The sequence below is a fragment of the Camellia sinensis genome, chromosome 14, assembly GCF_055761805.1.
Source record: "Camellia sinensis isolate YWXY chromosome 14, ASM5576180v1, whole genome shotgun sequence".
In the NCBI taxonomy this organism is placed as follows: domain Eukaryota; kingdom Viridiplantae; phylum Streptophyta; class Magnoliopsida; order Ericales; family Theaceae; genus Camellia; species Camellia sinensis.
This window is the reverse complement of record NC_138974.1, coordinates 28777470-28798514: the sequence shown is the minus strand read 5'-3', so window position 1 is coordinate 28798514 and position 21045 is coordinate 28777470. Positions and strand designations below refer to the sequence as shown.

The following is a 21045-nucleotide window of genomic DNA, read 5'->3' as shown; positions in this document are numbered from 1 at the left end:
ATTGAATATGAAAACAGATTAGAGAGTAAAGACTGAACTTCGCCTTAGATCTCAACATCATCATCATTGTTAATTAACACCATTGCCACCAGCAGAGACCAGCAGAGAGAGATTAAGAAAAGAAAAAAGGTTTCAAATGAGAGAAACTATAAATGGTGAGAGATGAATTGAAAAGGCGGGAAGAGATAATGTTTTTTGCAAAGATAAATGCAAGGTTAAGAGGAAGGGAGATAAAAGGGTGAGAGAGAACGAGACTAGAGGGAGGGAGGGAGGGAAATGAGATAAGATGAGATGAGAAGGTTGAAAGACAGGGGGGAGACTAGAGGGTTAGAGAAAGGAATGAAGCTAAAAAAGTAAAAATAAAAGTCTATCTTGGGAAGGGGAAGGGGATAAGACTGTCATTAAAAGCATAGTTGTCAAATCGTGAATTGAATCGTTAATCGAAATGACCTTGTACTGAATCGCGAATAAAAAATGTTATTTCAAATGATGATAATGCGGTCTAATAGGTACAAAGTTAACACAAGTTAACACAGTTTCCCATGTAAGATCACCATATTATATTTTCCCTCTTTCAGATATTGCTTATCAACCATTCTTAATAAAGAAAGTAAACAGAGACACTCTCAATTTTCAAGTAACAATAACTTAACAATGATGTTGATACTTCATAAGCATATATACCTTTAGAAGTAACAATGACCTAATAATAAAGAACTTGCAAAACCATTAGATTTAACTGAGCTCACTCATGTAATATTGAAGTATGTTTATTTTAATAAAATAGCAATAAATGATTTATATTGTAAATTACTTTAACCTCAAACGTCTTTAGAATATACATTATGATTTTTTTAAGAGAATAAATGAGAAGAAATGGTTAAAAACATGTTGGGTTTGACTGAATTGAATGGATCCTATTAAAAGCTTCATGATCTCTAAAATAACAACAAACATGTATATATATTGGTAATTTTCTTACTAAACACTACTATAAATTGTATTATGTCATTTTAACTAAAAAATGGAAGAAAAAAATAATCAAAATATGTCGGACATGATAGTTTCAAGAATTGCATGAGTTTCAAGAATTGCATGAATCCTAAAAAGTGAATGGAATCGTGAATCAATTGTAAATCAGGCGATTTAGTAAAGATTCATTTCCAAAATAGATTCAATTATAGATTCATGTCGATTGTGAATCAAATTGCGAATTATAAGATTCTGATAATAAATATTAAAAGTAATTAGATTAATTGAACAAGGTGATAAGACTTCTTGGTGGGTCAGGTCAGACAGTTTGGATCAGATTTTCGGGTAGTTCGGATCCTTGAACACCCCTAGTTCCACACTAAGCCCGAAACAACAACAGTGGGATGTTGTTTGTAAAAATTTTAAGATACTTCAAAAATGCATGAGAAGAGGTTTGGTGCTTAAACAATCCAATTCTTTTCACATTGTAGGAAATTCAATTGCTATTGGAGATCACGTGGATCAATGTTCAATACCTGGTTAACAATTGATGTTAATTTGGTTACATGAAATGTTGTAACAAGATGAAGTGCAAAATGAGGCAAAGAACAGAGCGATGCCCAATGCAAAATGTGTGATCACAACGGTAGCTTCATTGCTAGAAAAGATGGGGTTTAGAACTAAGGGGCCTATGTAAGTATTTTGCAATAACCAATAATTACAAATAATAAAGTGTTTCATAAGTGAACAAAGCAAATTATAGTTGTCAATTTATTTGAGATATGGTCATGAGAGATATGGTCATGAGATGGTCATGAGGGAGTGGATTAGTACAAGCGATGTTAGGTATGAAGTTCAATTGGAGACGTGTTTGTTGGAAACTTGATATGCATTGTTGGGTCCCTTTCCTAACAGATTAAGCTTCAGGACTAGTGGTGATTTAACATGCTATTAGAGTTCAAGTAATGAGAGATCTTGGGTTCAAGTCTCTTTATTTACATTTGTTTACATTTGTTTCTACGCTTATATTATATTTCTCTACATATTTTACATGTGAGGAAAGGTGTTGGAGAGCTTGATATGCATTGTTTGGCCCTTTCCTAAGTTTTTGGGACTAGTTGTGTACACCAAGGCTATGGGGAAGGTTCATTAATTTATTTGATATGCTCCGGCTGGAGGGGGAATGTTAGTATGAGTATTAAGAATAAGGGTACGTCAGTCCTTTCACTTTAAGTAATAAGATTAAAGTGGTGAGGGCCGCCATTTCTCCTGTTGTCCTTGCCTTATTTCTCGCACTTGTTATTTTGTCCACTTGTATGTCTTACAATCTCTAGAGTTAACTATCTCAACAATATAAGGTTTTATTATGAGTTTCATTTCTAAATTCTCAAGTCTATTTTCTTTATGCTGTGTTTAGATCATGGATTTTGGTAGAAATTTGGATTAGGAGGACACATTCATGCATGCAATTGTTGAAATTTTTACGTGACACCACAGTATAACATAAGATAACAAATTCACATAGTTAATATCATAAACTGAAGGGAAAACTTACAAAATGAGGTACATATTCAAGTGAATTTCCTTTCTCGCTTCTTCCATTATAGAAACCATTGTTCAGCTTGTCTTAACTCATTCACACTGCTCATTCTATCAGATGCACCAGACTGATTGGCCTTATCCTCCACTTGCTTCATGAGAAGAGACACTAGTCTTTGAAGATCCATTGTTGCTTGTTCATAATCTCTAATCATCTCAAACAAAGTGGATGGCCTAGAAATTGCCTGCAAAAGTATGAGCACGATAAACAACTGTTTACAAACAAACTGACGAGCCAAAAAAAGTAAATAACATAATTGTTGCTAAGGCGTCCTCTTGTTGGTCTGTTTATCGTTGTCGTACGAGCATCTAAGAACCATGTTCATGTATGGGACGGATACCTAAGAAGCATGGACATGGACATGTGACACAATAAGGATATGACATGGACACGCCAACACGCTAATTTTTAAAAAAATGCGAAACATGCATGAAATATATAGTTCTATATATTTATTATATGTTATATATATGAATATACCATTATTTTAGAGAATAGGGAATGATTATGATATCATCCCCTATTTATATTAATAAAGTTAATAATTATAAGGTGAACCATAAGGCATAGAATAATTACAAAATAATAATATATTATTATAACACTCTCCTCAAGCTGGTGCGAAGATATCTCTCATACCTAGCTTGCCTAAGATGTCATGAAATGGCTTACTCCCAACTCCCTTAGTGAGGATGTCAGCAAGTTGTTCACCAGACTGCACAAATGGAGTACATATTGTGCCACTAGTGAGCTTCTCCTTAATGAAGTGGCATTCAATCTCAACATGCTTTGTTCTGTCATGTTAAATCGGATTGTGAGCGATATTGATAGCAGCCTTATTATCACAGTATAACCGCATGGAGTCCATCTGACCAATACCTAGATCACTCAACAATAACTTGATCCATAAGAGCTCACACACTTCTTGTGCCATAGCTCTAAACTCAGCTTCTGCACTTGACCTAGCAACCACATTCTGTTTCTTACTCCTTCAAGTAACTAGGTTGCCTCCAACAAAGGTGCAATACCCTAAAGTCGATCTTCTATCAGTCACTGATCCAGTCCAGTCAGTATCTGTATAGGCTTCCACACGAAGATGATCATACTTTGAAAAATAAAGACCCTTACCAGGAGCAGATTTCAAGTACCTCAAAATTCTCATGACAACCTCTAAGTAAATCTGATGAGGAGCATGCATAAACTGGCTAACCACACTGACAGCAACAACAATATCAAGACGGGAGTGAGATAGGTAAATGAGTTTACCCACTAATCACTGATAGCTCTCCCTGTCAACAGCTGCTCCTCCTTCATCATCCCCTAGTTTCTGATTGGGTTCTAGTAGAGTGTCACAGGCCTTGCAACCAAGCATTCTAGTTTCCTTCAACAGATCAAGCACATACTTCTTCTGTGAGATAAACATCCCATCCTTAGAACGAGCAACTTCAATTCCCAGAAAATACTTCAAGCTCTCCAAATCTTTAATTTCAAACTCACTGGCTAAATATTTCATTAACAGAGGAATTTCCCCACCATCATCGCCCGTAAGAACTATGACATCTACATAAACAATGAGTGTTGTAGTCTTACCAAGTGAGGATGTTTCGCAAACAACGTGTGATCTACCTGACTCTGTTTGAAGCCATAGCCTGAGTGAATCTCTCAAACCAAGCCCTTGGACATTGTTTGAGACCATATAATGACTTCTGAAGCCTACATACCTTGCCTTCTGTCTAATGATCCTCAAAACCAGGAGGAATGTCCATATATACCTCTTCTTCAAGGTCACCATGGAGAAAAGCATTCTTTACATCAAATTGACGAAGCGGCCAATCTAACTTGGATTGTCATTATAAGCAGGAGATGGCAGTGGAAGAGCAGAAGTGGTCTCTTGTATCCAGTTAACTTTTTGTTTGTCTTTGTCCCAAACATAAACTTGCTCGTCCCTACCCTTGGTGACATTGGGTTCTGTAGTCCCAATAGGAGGTGGTAGTGCAAGAACAATTGATTCCACCATAGGAATCACAGAAATCACTACACACCAAGGGACCCCCTGAAGGGATGACTGGGACTCAAAGAATGTGACATCCATGGACACAAACCACTTACGAGAAGGAAGGTGTTAACACATATTCTCTTTTTGAGTAGGAGAGTACCCAAGGAAAACACATTTGAGGGAACGAGGGTCCAACACGAGTAGGAGAGTGCTTATAGACAAAACAAACACAACCAAATATTTTGGGAGGAATAAAAAACAAGGACTGGGAACCTAGGAGGACTTGAAAAGGATGTCAACGGTGAGAAAGACGATTAATAAACAGTGAGAACGTCGCCCCAGTAAAATCGAGGCATATTCATAGAAAAACACATGCACCGAACCATGTCAAGAAGATGGCGATTCCTGCGTTCCGCCACTCATTTTGTTGAGGGGTATTGGTGCGAGAGGTCTGATGGATAATGCCATGAGTAGAAAAATATTACCCTAACCCAGAATCTATGTATTCACCCCCATTATCAGAACATAATATTTTGACAGTGGCCCCAAATTGAGTACAAATCATCTTATGAAAATTGCGAAACATAAAGAAAACTTCTCGTCTTTCATGAGATACACCCAAGTAGTATGAGGAAATCATCAATAAATGTAACAAAGCAGTGATGACCTTTCACAAACACAACACGAGATGGACCCCAGACATCAGAATATATTAATGAGAAAGAAACTAACTTTTATTAAAATTAGGAGCAAAAGAAGCTCTGTGTTATTTTCGAAGTCGACAAGACTCGCAAAGAAATTCAGACATATTGTTTTTTAAAACAGATGGAAATAAGTGCTCAAGGAAATAAAAATAAGGATGCCCATGATGCCGATGCCACAGCCATATATCATCGGTGGTAGTAGGACTCGTGTAGAAGAATGAGTAAGCATGTCCAGTTGATCCAGGAAGTAGAGACCATTTTCTGCACTATCACTGCCAATCGTCCTCCTCGTGACAAGGTCCTTAAAAAAACAATGATCAGGAAAAAATGCCACACTCCAATTCAAATCCTCTGTAATACAACTCAAGAATAACAGGTTAACAGAAAAATTGGGAATGTGGAGAATAGAAGAGAGAGGTAAAGTAGGAGTGACATGGACTAAACCTTTCCCAAAAATAGAAGAAATAGTACCATTTACAATCCTAACTTTGTCCTGAGCTGAAGAGGGCTTACAGGCAGAGAAAAGGTCAGAGGCACCAGAATCAATAATCCAGGAAAAAGACGTATGAGACAGGAAAACAGAAGGAGAAGAGGCTAATTTACTTGAGCACGCAAACGACGTGGAAGATGTGCTGAGAGCAGTAGAAGACCGGCGGTCCAGCGAATGACACAGAACATCCTCAAGATCATGAGTAGTCATGCCAAAGAGACCATCAGAAGCCTGGCCAAGGGAAGCAGAAGTAGAATCAAGTGTATCAGTATCACTAGACTGATAAGCCCATGGATAAGAGCCACGTCCTCTAGTCTGGCCTGACTAACCTCCTCTAGAATCAGACTGATCACCCCGACCCCCAAATGGAGTCCCATGAAGCTTCTAACACATCTCACAAGTATGCCGCGGCTTTTTACAGTAATCACAGAAGACAAACTCTTTGGCGGCAGATAGAGGGATGGGAGTCAGGTTGAGGCCATCTCTAGAGGTAGACAGTAATGCTGAGTTGTCGGTAGAGACAGGGACATCACAGCAGACCGGCGACTCCTCATTCTGTACATAGGCAAATGCCTCTTGAAGTGAAGGAAAATTGTCTATACTCAGAACCAGACTCCGAAGCGGATCATACTCCGCATTGAGATCGGCTAGAAACTTGAAGACCCTTTCCTGTGCAATGAACTTCCGATACCCAACTGAATATGCAGTGCAAACAGGCTTATAATCCTGCAGGTGATCAAGGTGTTTCCAGCCATTGGTGAAAATTGTGAAGTACTAAAGAACCGTCTATTCCCTCTGAACAAAGCTCTCAATAGAGTGGCGTAGCTCATTCCTTTTGCGAGAATAGGTGGTAGCCACAACATCCCAAACATCCTGGGCAATCTCCATATAGATAAGTAGCCCTTGCCAATGTCTGGTATCATCGAATGAATAAGCCAACCCATAATCAAAGAGTTGATAATCTCTCATTGGTTATAACCTGGGCCACTTGAGTTGAGTGCCTATATCCTGCCATCTACATACCACAACTTCCCTCTGCTCTTTAAAAAAATAAATGCTTCAGTGAGTTTTCCAAGTTGACAAGACTCACAAAGAAATTTAGACACATTATTATTTTTTAAAATAGATGGAAATAAGTGCTCAAGTAAATAAAAATAAGGATGCCCAAGACGACGATGCCACAGCCATATATTATCGGTGGTAGTTGGACTTGTGTAGAAGAATGAGCAAGCTTGTCCGGTTGATCCAGGAAGTAGAGACCATTTTCTGCACTACCACTGCCAATCGTTCTCCTCGTGACAAGGTCCTGAAAAAGACAATGATCAAAGAAAAAATGCTACTACAATTCAAATCCTTTGTAATACAACTCAAGGATAACAAGTTAATAGAAAAATTGGGAACATGGAGAATAGAAGAGAGAGGTAAAAGTAAAAGTAACATGGACTAAACCTTTCCTAAAAATAAAAGAAATAGTACCATATATAATCCTAACTTTGTCCTGACCTGAAAAGGGCTTACAGGCAGAGAAAAGGTCAGAGGAACCAGACATATAATCTGAGACACCAGAATCAATAATCTAAGGAAAAGACGTATGAGACAACACAACACAAGGAGAAAAGGCTAATTTACCTGAGCAGGCAAACGACGCGTAAGATGTGCTGAGAGCAGTAGAAGACCGGCGGTCCACCAAGTGACGCAAAACATCGTCAAGATCATGAGTAGTCATGCCAGAGAGACCATCAGAAGCCTGGCCAACGGAAGCAGAAGTAGAATCAACTGTATCAACATCACCAGACTGATGAGCCCATGGATAAGAGCCACGTCCTCTAGACTGGCCTGACCGACCTCCTCTAGAACCAGACCGATCACCTCGACCCCCAGATGGAGTCCCATGAAGCTTCTAACACATCTCATGAGTATGCCACGGCTTCTTACAGTAATCACAGAAAACAAACTCTTTGGTGACAAACAGAGGAATGGGAGTCAGGCTAAAGCCATCTCTAGAGGTAGACAGTAATGCTGAGCGATCGGTAGAGATAGGGGACATCACAGCAGATTGGCGACTCTCCTCATTCTGTACATAGGCAAATGCCTCTTGAAGTGAAGGAAAGTTGTCTATACACAAAACCAGACTCCGAAGCGGATCACACTCCACATTAAGATCGGCTAAAAACTTGAAGACCCTTTTCTATGCAATGAACTTCCGATACCCGACTGAATCAGCAGTGCAAACAAGCTTATAGTCCTGCAGGTGATCAAGGTGTTTCCAATCATTGGTGAGGAAGGTGAAGTACTGAAGAACCGTCTACTCCCCCTGAACAAAGCTGTCAATCGAGTGGCGTAACTCATTCCCTTTGCGAGAGAATAGGTGGTAGCCACAGCATCCCAAACATCTTGGGCAGTCTCCATAGATAAGTAGCCTTCGCCAATGTCTGGTACCATCAAATGAATAAGGCAACCCATAATCAGAGAGTTGATAATCTCACATTGGTCATAACCTTGGGCCAGCTGAGTTGGGTGCCTGTATCCTGCCATCTGCATACCACATCTTCCCTCTGCTCTTTAAAAAAATAGTCAAACTTTACAACCACACGAGATAGTTCTGACCATTAAATAGAGGTAGTGATTTTAAGACTAAGGTTGGGGTTATCAGTCATAGTAGTATGTATAAGGAAACTCTCATTCTTAGGTGTCTGAGAAGTAGTGGACACACCGGTGGAATCTGGCATAGATACTATAATACTGAACCCTCAACAAAACTAGTGTCAATCACAAACCCGGAGGGTAGAGGAATACAACACAATGACCATTAAGAAAATTAAGTACTTAAAAACTCGTCAACTTTTTTTTCTTCTTTACTGCAAAATTTATTTATTTATTTTTTTTTAGATTAAAGGGAAAACAAAGCAGAGGTTTAGTTGAAATATAGACCACAACCAAGGGTAACTCAGCGACACATCATCACAAAGAGAGAACCAGAGCGTCCAAGTCGACAAGGATAGATGGAACGACACACCCAGTCAGGGCTGCCTAGGGCTTTCCCAGCCTAGTCGACCACTGCCATCAGGCCTCCTGGCCTTAGCGTCGTCGGCAAGTGACAAGACTGGCTTTGTCGTGGTTATTGACGACTGTGTGGTGGGTACTGTATGGGCGAGGAATTTAGATTTTAGGATTAGGCTCTGATACCATATTATTTTAGAGAAATGATTAGGATATATCCCCTATTTATATTAATGAAGTTCATAATTACAAGGTGAGCCCTAAGGCATAGAATAATTACAAAATAATAACAAAAAATAATAATATATTATTCTAACATATACCATTTAAAGATAATAAAAAATGCAATAGACACTAATTCTTATAAATTTGTACAGTTTTTGTTTTATTATTATATCTTAAATTGTTTTGTTCAAATTTATAATTAGTTTCACATGTCTAATCGATAGACACGCGTGGTTAAGCAATGGACACGTATTCTCCAAGTGTCCAAAGAGTGTCCGGGTCTTTAAAAAAATTTTAAAAATAGAACACGTTTTGAAGAGTGACGGACACGTGTCCTAAGAGTGTCCCAAGAGTGTCGGTGTCCAACACGAACACGACATGGATATGTTACCTTCTTAGAAGTTTCGTGCTTCTTAGACGAACACCTTGGGGCTTGATGAGGTGGTCGCTACTCTCATATCCCGTAGACAGGACTTTGGGAAAGAGAGAGAGTGTTTTGGTAATTTAGCCATAAGGAAAAATCAGTAATGTAACTTATAAGGGCATTTTGGTAAATTTGACAAAATATGAGAGATTGAAATAAATAAATAAATAATTGAGTATTAGCCCAGTGGCTTTGAAAATTACGTCCTGCCACATGAGAGTTATTATCATATTACAATTTTCCCCCTCTATTGGTCAATCATTAGGTCAACTAACATAATCGTAAGATGTCAACAAGTTTATTTTTCAAAGTACCCATTTTGCCCATAACCATGTCTCTTCCTGTTTCTCTCTCTTTACAATTCTCTCTTCCATTAAATCTCACAAGCGATTGCATGGTATTCAAACCCCATCAAAGATCGAGCTCTCGAAACAATGATGATTAAGTGGCGGTCTTGTTGGCTCCATCAATGAACATGTCAAACTTTTGACTAGGCAAGAGGTCTTGATTGTTGGGTTAGGGTTCAGTGATTGTGTATGGATTTGCCGATATGTGGAGAGAGAGAGATGAGGTGGGGACAAACAAAGGGGTGGTGGGATTTGGATTTTTGGTGATGAAGGGAGGAGGTGGGAGATGTCTGTGGTAGTTTGATTTACATGAAATTGAGGGAAATTGATAAAGAAGATATTCTCGATGGCTAATGATAGGAGGAAAAAGGTGGTGGTTGTGGGGGGTAAGAGGGAAAACGTGATGGTGGTGAATTGAGGATGGCTACGGAGGTGGAGGTGGAGGTGGAGGTGGAGGTGGGGGTTGGGAGGGGGAAGGTGACCCTATCGAAAATGTTGTACAAGATGTGGTCCTGCCTATACAGTAACCCAAGCAACAAAATCCAGTATATTATACTTATTTTTCCTTATCTCCAAAATTTTAATTTTTTTGCTGCAATCTGTCCTAATGTCCAATTGGAACTATAAACACAACGCAACTATCCAAATGCTTCAAGGTTATGATTCAATAACCTTTATGATGTAGGATTTAGTAGAGAGGATTTGAAGACTCTGTTAGGGAGAGAGAATTTCAAAATTTTTTATTATTATACATATAAGAGTAAAGGGCATTTTGTCATTTTATAGTCACAATTAAAAAATCTATATTTGTTAGGTTTGTTTGTAATTTACCCATATATATAATATAGAATAAAATAAACAAAGAATCAGCATTTGAAAATTACAAAGTTTTTTAAATAGCCCAATTTGACAAAACTAAAAAAGCAAATTAAGAGACTTTTTTTAATTGCAGGGATCACAAATTACATACAAACGTTTTCGGGAAAATAATTTCACTATCTGGGTAAACTTAGAAAGTCCTAAATACTTTTAGTATAAAGGAAATGAGATGAAAAAAAACAAATTCAAAATTGGATAAGGCTATCAATACCAGAGAGAAACATATAAATCTGAACTGGTCGTCTATTTTTATTAAACTCCCAACTCAAAAGTATGTTACAACCTCGTTAGTGCTGTTGCACAAGACTAAGCTTTTTAAGGCTTTTTGGGTCCTTGACTGAAATAATTGTATTCCATAACCAAGGCGCAATGGTTTTTCTTTGGAACGGCACTTCACCTCACTCACTTGACTTTCTTGCTCAATTTATCATCACCATCTTCAGATGCAGTCGTGGACTCGTCAAATTCCAACTACAAATGATAAACAGAGTTGTAAGCAAAGAATTCAACCAAGTATCAAGCACACAAAAAATCTAAAAACTTGTTGAACAACTACAAGTTTGCTGGCAACAGTTGGAAATATATCGTTTCGAATTAAGTAAACTTTCGGCAATTACGTTTATCGTATGTGAGAGAGAGAGAGAATAAGCAGTGCCCTTCAGTGGAATGCTCTAAAAAGACTCGTGTTCGTTCGGATTATTGCCACGTGAAACAAGTTTAAAAATAGTTATACTCGTTTAATTAGAACAGGTCTTGTACGTGATGTAAAAAATAACCAAACAAGCAAATATAACAATTGCATTCAGCATCTGCAAAAAAATTTGCACCAAATTATATTTTGAATAATCTAGTCATTCATAAAAACATAATCCAAAGAGATGCATTGTACACAACTGTAAAGGCAAACATAACCTAGTTATTTTGAATAATATTTATTCATAAAAATATAATATAAAGAGAATGCATTGCACCAATTTGACAGTGTCGACCAAAGTATTAAGCTTAGCATTTGCTAAGCTCAATTGAGAAAAAGCCAAAATACTTAAAATTATGCTCAATGTTGTAGCCTCTTCCGCAAGTTTCAGCATATCTCTTCTCTTTTTCAATTTTTGACTACCTTTTCTTAGATACTCAAATAGAAATGCAATAACGCCAATCCACGCTGCGCCCACAGTGGTGAGCGCAGCTTAGTGTTTGATGATAGCGTCATCCCCGAGCCAATCTATTTTAGTTTTACAGACAAAGAAAACAATTAAAATAAAAACAGAATTTCTTGAACACATGGAAACGAAACACAAAAAAGATAACCTTTTGCTTTCCGAAAATAAGCAAGCCAACTTTTGTAGAATTTAGCTCCATGACTTACAGGAATTGCAAACAAATGAATAATTTCATCACACATGAAAACTAAAATACAAAAAAGATAACAAAATCAACATTTTGCTTTCCGAAAATAAGCAAGCCTACTTTTGGAGAAATCAACTCCATCACCAATAAGAAATACAAACAAAAGAATAATTTCAACACACATATTGCCTCATGTTTCCTCAAACTTATTACCTAGTTGTATAAGAACTTTCTGACACCTAAGGATGTGAAACAAACACCTATATCAATCAACTTTTACAAAATACTCTCAATAAATACCAGAATCTAGACATTGATTTTAGAACAAGTGCTCGTTAAGGAGTTAGGTAACAAAAGGCATATGATATTACTGATAAATGACCTACATTATGTAATCAATGATCATGTAAAAGTTCTCTAACAGATGAACATCAAGTAATAAGACTATATTGCTTCTTTTTGTCAGCTGCATGTCTGTGAAACAGCTACAACAAAAATGCTGAATGATTGCTAAGAACAAAACCAATATGCTTACATAATTCTCATAGGCCAAACATGAGATTTGATGTATAGCTTCTTATGAAGAATAATCATCACTATCCATGGGAATCAAACATACTATGCAAATTCTCTCGCTAAGATTAACACACAAAGTTAGTACATTGTAGTATGGCAAGATCTGAAGATCATAGAGGAATGAAAAACTGATGGCGGCAACTAGGTCGATGCACATGGGAATAGTGAGCAAAAAATTCAATATGTAATAAGAAGGAATTTTAAAATTTTATAGCACCAACTAATAGGTTCAGTTCATTGCGTCACAGATATCTAATTTGCAATGGCAGATAAAAAAATCCTTGCAAATTGCAACTAGGTGCATTCAACTAAAATGAATAATCATATAGATGTGAAGGGGGAAATGGGAAATATCACCTAAAATGAATAATCAATTACCTTAAGAGCCTCCTTTAGAAGACCCACTTTCTCCAAAGATGGGAGTTTTTGCGTCTTCAAAAACATAACAAAAATGTCAAAGACATTCCAATAGAACGCAAAGATGTTTCAAAGATTCCATCACGCATCTTTCCTCATGTTTTCTCAAACTTATTGCCTAGTTGTATAATAACTTTTTGACATCCAAGAATTTGAAACTAACACCTAAATCAATCAACTTCTACAAAATACTCTCAATAAATACCAGAATCTAGACATTGATTTCAAAACAGGAATTTGTTAATGAGTTAGATAACACAAGGCATACGATATCACTAGTAAAGGACGCACATTCTGTGAGCAATGATCCCGTAGGAGTTCTACAACAGATGGACATTAAGTAAATAAGACTATATTGCTTCTTTTTGCAAGCTGCATGTTTGTGAGATAGCAACAGTAGAAATGCAGAATGATTGCTAAGAACAAAACAAGTATGCTTACAGAATTCTCATAGGCCAAACATGAGATTTGATATATAGCTTCTTATGAAGAATAATCATCATTATCTAAGGGAATCAAACACACTACACAAATTCTCACTAAAACTGACACTTGAAGTTAGTACATTGCAGTATAGAAAGATCTGAAAATCATAGATGAATGAAAAAGTGATGGCGACAACTTGGTCGATCCACATGGAAATAGTGAACAAAAGGTTCAATATGCAACAAGAAGGAATTTTAGAATTTGATAGCACCAATTAAATAAGTTCAGTTCATTGCTTCACACATATCTAATTTGCAATGATAGATAGATTAATCCTTGCAAATTGTAACAAGGCAAGGTGCATTCAATGGCAACTACACTAAAATGTAGAATCATATAGATGTGAAGTGGGAAACGGGAAATATCACCTAAAACGAATAATCAATTACCTTTAAGAGCCTCCTTTAGAAAACTCTCTTTCTCCAAAGTTTTTGCATCTGCAAAAACATAACAAAAATGTAAAAGACATACTGATATAATACAAAGAATTCATCACACATATTGCCTCATGTTTTCTCAAACTTATCACCTAGTTGTATAATAACTTTCTTACACCCAAGGATGTGAAACTAACACCTAGATCAATCAACTTTTACAAAATACCCCCAATAAATACTAGAATCTGGATTGATTTTAGAACACGAGCTCGTTAAGGAGTAAGGTAACACAAGGCATATGAGCTTCCCGAGTCATACTAACATGGCCGCCGAATTGTCTGAATCATTGGTAAAGGACCCACATTATCAGATCATGTAGAAGTTCTACAATGTTTAGAATGATCTAAATAATTGCACTTTTTGGTAGGGAAAAAAAATGTATGTTTGAGATAATTTTTTAACTTTTTACAAAAAAATGTGATACAAAATATTGTAATAGATAGCAAAATTAGATTTTTACCCTTGAAATTGTCATTTTGCAATTTGTTACAAAATTTTATAACACATTTTTCGTAAAAAGTTAAAAAATTATCCCATACATATATCTTTTTTTTTCCACACATTTAGCAAAAAAAAAATCAAAAAGTGCACTTATTTAGATCATCTCAAACATATGTGGGTCCTTTACCAATAATTCAAACGATTCGGCAGCCAAGCTAGTCCGACTCAGGAAGCTCATATGCCATGTGTTACCTAACTCCTGAACAAACTCTTGTTCTAAAATCAAAGTCTAGATTATAGTATTTATTGAAAGTATATTGTAAAAGTTGATTGATCTAAGTGTTAGTTTCACATCCTTGGGTGTTAGAAAGTTATTATATAACTAAGCAATAGGTTTGAGGAAACATGAGGCAATATATGTGATGAAATCTTTGTAAAATATTTGTATTATATTAGTATGTCTTTAAAATTTTTGTAATGTTTTTGCAGATGCAAAAACATCTTCTTTGGAGAAAGAGGGTCTTCTAAAGGAGGCTCTTAAAGGTAATTGATTATTTATTTTAAGTGATATTTCCCATTTCCACTTCACATCAATATGATTATACATTTTTGTGTAGTTGCCATTGAATGCACCTTGTTGCAATTTGCAAGGATTTTTTCTATCAGTCATTGCAAATTAGATATTTGTGAAGCAATGAACTGAACTTATTAGTTGGTACTATCAAATTCTAAAATTCCTTGTTGCTACATATTAAACCTTTTGCTCACTATTTCCATGTTGATCGACCTAGTTACCGCCATCACTTTTTCATTCGTTTATGATCTTAAGATTTTTCCATTCAAGTGTCATTCTTAGTGAGAGAATTTGCATAGTGTGTTTGATTCCCTTAGATAATAATGATTATTCTTCAAAAGAAGCTGTACATCAAATCTCATGTTTGGCCAATGAGAATTCTATAAGCATACTTGTTTTGTTCTTAGCAATCATTCTGCATTTTTTATTGTAGCTATCTCACAAACATGCAGCTTGCAAAAAGAAGCAATATAGTCTTACTTACTTGATGCCCATCTGTTGTAGAACTTCTACATGATCATTGATCACAGAATGTGGTTACTACTGATATCATATGCCTTGTGTTACCTAATTGCTTAACGAATTCCTATTCTGAAATCAATGTCTAGATTCTGGTATTTATTGAGAGTATTTTGTAGAAGTTGATTAATCTAAGAGTTAGTTCTACATCCTTGAATGTCAGAAAGTTATTATACAACTAGGCAACAAGTTTGAGGAAACATGAGGAAAGATGTGATGGAATCTTTGTAACATCTTTGTATTATATCGGTATGTCTTTAACATTTTTGTTATGTTTATGCAGACGCAAAAACTCCATCTTTGGAGAAAGAGGGTCTTCTAAAGGAGGTGATATTTCCCATTTCCCGCTTCACATCTATATGATTATTCATTTTAGTGTAATTGCAATTGAATGCACCTAGTTGCAATTTGCAAGGATTTTTTTATCTGCCATTGCAAATTAGATATCTATGAAACAATGAACTAAACTTATTAGTTGGTGCTATCAAATTCTAAAATACCTTCTTGTTGCATATTGAACTTTTTGCTCACCATTCCCATGTGCATCGACCTAGTTGCCGCCATCAGTTTTTCATTCCTCTATGATCTTCAGATCTTTTCATGCTACAATGTACTAACTTTGAGTGTTAGTCTTAGTGAGAGAATTTGCATAGTATGTTTGATTCCCCTAGATAATAATGATTATTCTTCATAAGAAATTATAAATCAAATCTCATGTTTGGCTTATGAGAATTCTGTAAGCATACCTATTTTGTTCTTAGCAATCATTCTGCATTTCTGTTGTTGCGGTCTCACAGACGTGCAGCTTACAAAAAGAAGCAATATAGTCTTATTTACTTGATGTCCATCTGTTGGAAAACTTCTACATGATAATTGATCACATAATGTGGGTCCTTTACCCGTGATATCATGTCTTGTGTTACGTAACTCCTTAACGAGCACCTGTTCTAAAATCAATGTCTAGATTTTGGTATTTATTGAGAGTATTTTGTAAAAAATTGATTTATCTAAGTGTTAGTTTCACATTCTTGGGTGTCAAAAAGTAATTATACAACTAGGTAATAAGTTTGAAGAAATATGAGACAATATGTGTGATGAAATTATTCCTTTCTTTGTATTTCTTGTAGGTGATGGAGCTGAATTCTACAAAGTTGGCTTGCTTATTTTCGGAAAGCAAAATGTTGATTTTGTAATCTCTTTTGTATTTTAGTTTTCATGTGTGATGAAATTATTCCTTTTTTGTAATTCCTGTAGGCGATGGAGCTGAATTCTACAAAATTTGGCTTGCTTATTTTCGGAAGGCAAAAGGTTGATTTTTTAATCTCTTTCGTATTTTGTTTTTGTTTCATTTCCATGTGTTAAACAAATTCTATTTTTATTTTATTTGTTTTCTTTGTCTATAAAACTAAAATAGATTGGCTTGAAGATAATGGTATCATCAAATGCCAAGCCACGCTGACCACTGTGGGCGCAGCGTGGATTGGCATTATTGCATTTCTATTTGAGTATCTAAGAAAAGATTGTAAAAAATTGGAAAAGAGAAACGATATGCTAAAACTTGAGGAAGAGGCTACAGCGTCGAGCACATTTTTAAGCATTTTGGCTTTTTCCCAATTGAGCTTAGCAAATGTTAAGCTCAATACTTTGGTCGGCACTGTTAAACTGGTACAATGCATTCTCTTTATATTATATTTTTACGCATAACTATTATTCAAAATAACTAGATTATGTTTGCCTTTACAGCTGTGTACAATGCATTCTCTTTGGATTATGTTTTTGTGAATGACTAGATTATTTGAAATATAATTTGGTGCAAATTGTTTTGCAGATACTGAATGCAATTGTTATATTTGTTTGTTTGGTTATCTTTTACATCACGTACAAGACCTATTTTAATTAAACAGGTATAACTATTTTTAAACTTGTTTTACGTGGCAATAATCCAAACAAACACGAGTCTTTTTAAAACATTCCACCGAAGGGCACTGCTTATTCTCTCTCTCTCTCTCTCTCTCTCTAATACGATAAACATAATTGCCGAAAGTTTACTTAATTCAAATCGATGTATTTCCAACCGCTGCCAACAAAGTTTTGAGATGTTTTGTGTGCTTGGTTGAATTCTTTGCTCACAATTGTTTATCATTTGTAGTTGTTGGAATTTGACGAGTCCAAGACTGCATCCGAAGATTGTGATGATAAATCAAGCAAGAATGTGGAGTGAGTGATTTGAAGTGCCGTTACAAAGAAAAACCATTGCGACTTGATTAAGAAATACAGTTATTTTAGTCAGGGATCCAAAAAGCCTTAAAAAGCTCAGTCTTGTGCGACAGCACTAACGAGGTTGTAACAGAGTTTTGAATTGAGAGTTTAATAAAAATAGATGACCAGTTTAAATTTATATGTTTCTCTCTGGTATTGATAGCCTCATCTAATTTTGAACTTGTTATTTTTCATTTCATTTTTTTCCTCCTTTCCTTTGTACTAAAAGTTTTTAGGACTTTCAAAGTATATCCTGATAGTGAAATTATTTTCTCGAAAACGTTTGTATTTAATTTGTGCATCCAGAATTGTAATTAAAAAAAAGTCTATTAATTTGCTTTCTTAGTTTTTCAAATTGGGCTATTTAAAAAACTCTCTTTGTTAATCCTCATTCCACCATATTGCCACTGCCTTTTCCCCTGCCCCAACAACACCAACTACCAAGTCAACGCATCCCTTAACCCCTCCCTACCGCCACCCTTTTACCTCCATTACCCCAACACCAGGTCATTGCATGCCCAAACCCCTACCATTACCCCCAATACCCTTTTACCTCACAATGGTATTTCCTTTCCTCTTACCTCTACGACACTATCATCCCTCTAACCATTTTTTCTCTCCAAGCACAATTGTGACGTCTCCTTTGAACTAGATCACGATTGACAACATTCTGTTTTTTTTCTCTCCATCTCTGTTTTATTTGTTGTTGATTTTTGGGTTTGGTGGTTTGGGTTGAATTGGTGATTGTAATGGATAAGGAATGGTGGTATTGGGGTTGGTTTTAAGGTTTTAATGATGAGGGTTAGGATTTCAACAATAGGGTTTGATTTTGATGGTAATTTCGTGTGATTTGAGTTTCGATATTGTTATATTAGGTTTAGGGATATGATGGTGGTGGTGGTGTTGTGTGGTTTGGTTTGGTTTTCGAGTGATTTGTAAATCGGTCTGATCTAGATCAAATAACATGTTTGGTTTGATTTTCTCAATGCATGGTTCGATCTTAGTTCTAAAAATAGGTGAACCGTACTTTCTGGTTCGGTTTCGTAATTTTATAGTTATGGTTCAAGTTTAGAATCTAACCGGACCGTTTAATTGTTAACACTTTGCCTACAAGTGTGTTCTATAATAGTAGAACTAGTTTTAAATGATTCACCCACCCAAAAAAAAAAAAGTTTTAAATGATCATTTGAACAATTTTGTTTGTAAATGATAATTATACTTCTTGATCTTTGAGCAAATTGTCATTATATTGTGAATGATTTCACAATTCATGACAATCGTAGTTCCAAACTGAACAAAACTTTTTTGTTTTTTTTTGGTTTGGTTCAATTTGATTTTAAGATTTTTCATTGTTTGGTTTGCTTTCAAATTTTATGAAATCATAAATAATGGTTTGATCGTGGTTTACTTCAAAACCAAATTATACTTCTAATTGGTGGGATTTTGATCCACATTATTTGTAATAAATCTAAATGTTTTCTCAATTACACATTATAATCACGTTCTTATATTAAAGAATTTTATAATATGCGTAAAAAATTTTAATTTTATTTCTTTTCATAAAATCGTTTAACATCAATTTTTTGACCATTTATCATATTCACAAGATATTTTTAATATCTAAATACATAGATCTATTTTACTATGGAAAATGGGATAGAAGGTGTGCCGTGCGCAAAGCACAGCAGTTACTGTTGTGCGCTCTTTGAGATTCATTCCAGATCTTACTTTGATAATATGAGTCGTTCACCTTTTATGGTACGTCGAGTAGAATATTCATGCAAAAATTAAGCTGATTGGATATTAGTAAGCCAATGATCAAATCACATTTGTATGAATTTTTGTACTCAAAATCACATCAGCTTTTTTTTTTTCTTTCTTTGTTGCAAATACAAATTTAATTTAATTATGGGGCTACCTATACCCAATCAACTTAATTATGGGGCTACCTCTACTCGATGAACTCTACAAAGTGAATGGTTCATATAATCGAAATAAGATACGAAACAAGCCCCATTGCACACACAACAATGGTAGTTGTGCATGGGGCAGAATAGCCACTCCAAATCCTATCCAATAAACTTGATTATCTACAAGAATATTCTACTTGATGTACCCTAAAGTGAATGGTTTGGATCATTAAGTAAGACCTAGAATGAACCCCAACACATACAGAACGGAGACTATTGTGCTTTGCGCACAACTACCTTCTATCCTGGAAAATGTTAGTAAAATATATTTTCATAATTTGACCTACAATAATGTGACATGTTAGGTGTCAACATTTAATTTGTAATGCACTCAATTATATTATTGTAAATAAATTTCAAAGTCTATAATGTGAATCTCTTGTTGGAATTAGAATTAACTATAATCAATTAAGTCTTATTTTATGGCCATTGTTTCGGCCTTAATTTTGTTTCCTTTTAAATTATTTCCTATCTTGAAAATCTCTATTAGTATATAAACAAGCTAATCTCCATTCTAGACTAAGCCATTCAATTCTACCATTCTTCTTGGTATCAAAGCAAAACCCAGCCACCAACTTCTCTCATTCACTCGATAGCCCCACCTATTACACCAATAGCCTCTCTCTCCTACCCATCTACTTGATACCCTTTATTCTCCTTCTACCCCTAGCCGACAACCACCTTCCTCCCTACATAGCCACTCGGCAGCCCCTTAAAACTACTGCCATCAGTCTTTTAGGTGCCGACTACGACCCCTTTGGCTTGGGTCCAGGGCGGCTGGTCTTCTCAGGTAGTTTTACCCCTTTTTTACCCTTCTAAGGTTCTTGTGTTGATGTGGTAAACATATTTTCTTCATTATTTTTGTTGGTGGGCTATCAGATTGTTCGGTAGCACTTGTTGGATTAGTTACACCGTGTGTCCGGTGTATTCTATGATTTGTGTATCATTCTATATTTTTAACTATACACATCACCTGTTTTTCTAGCCACCATGACAGTCTTCATCTGATGTTTCTACTGTGGTACCAGTTACTTCAGCTATCTCTCTCACATCATACTATTGTTCATTGTACCACGAGGTTGGTACTAAATTAGAAAAATTTCACTGCCTGGAGTCGTTCCCTTAAACTTTATTTATGAAGAAAGGGAAAAGCTCATTAGCTTTCATCTACCACTACTCAGCCAGACGCCACAAATTCTATACGTGGTCAATGGATAACTGCACTATTTTGGGATGGATGTTCAATTCCATGGAGGACCAGATTTATCATACGTTCCTGTATTATGATACCGTTCCTGGTTTATGGCGCACCTTATCTTAGATGTATGCTCGTGCTCATCATGATGTTCGCATCTTGGAGCTCTAACAAGATATTACTCATG

General features: G+C 35.9%; 1 protein-coding gene across 24 annotated transcripts in view; it reads right to left on the bottom strand.

The window, feature by feature from the left end:
- Nucleotides 1–21045, bottom strand: part of LOC114269466 (uncharacterized) — a 41960-nt gene that overhangs the window by 7538 nt on the left and 13377 nt on the right. For 8 of the 24 annotated variants that reach the window (XR_014351067.1, XR_014351073.1, XR_014351069.1 and 5 more), the window contains one exon: nt 2528–2756. The exons of 2 other annotated variants lie outside the window; for them this stretch is intronic. Coding sequence is in view for 2 of the 22 variants with exons in the window: in XM_082906457.1 (XP_082762583.1) it covers nt 2574–2756 (183 nt within the window). In the remaining 20 variants the exon portion in view is untranslated. Of the gene's footprint in view, nt 1–2527; nt 2757–3211; nt 7069–7391; nt 11109–21045 lie in introns of all 24 variants that reach the window. 14 more of the 24 variants (XR_014351074.1, XR_014351078.1, XR_014351072.1 and 11 more) reach the window with 5 other exon arrangements.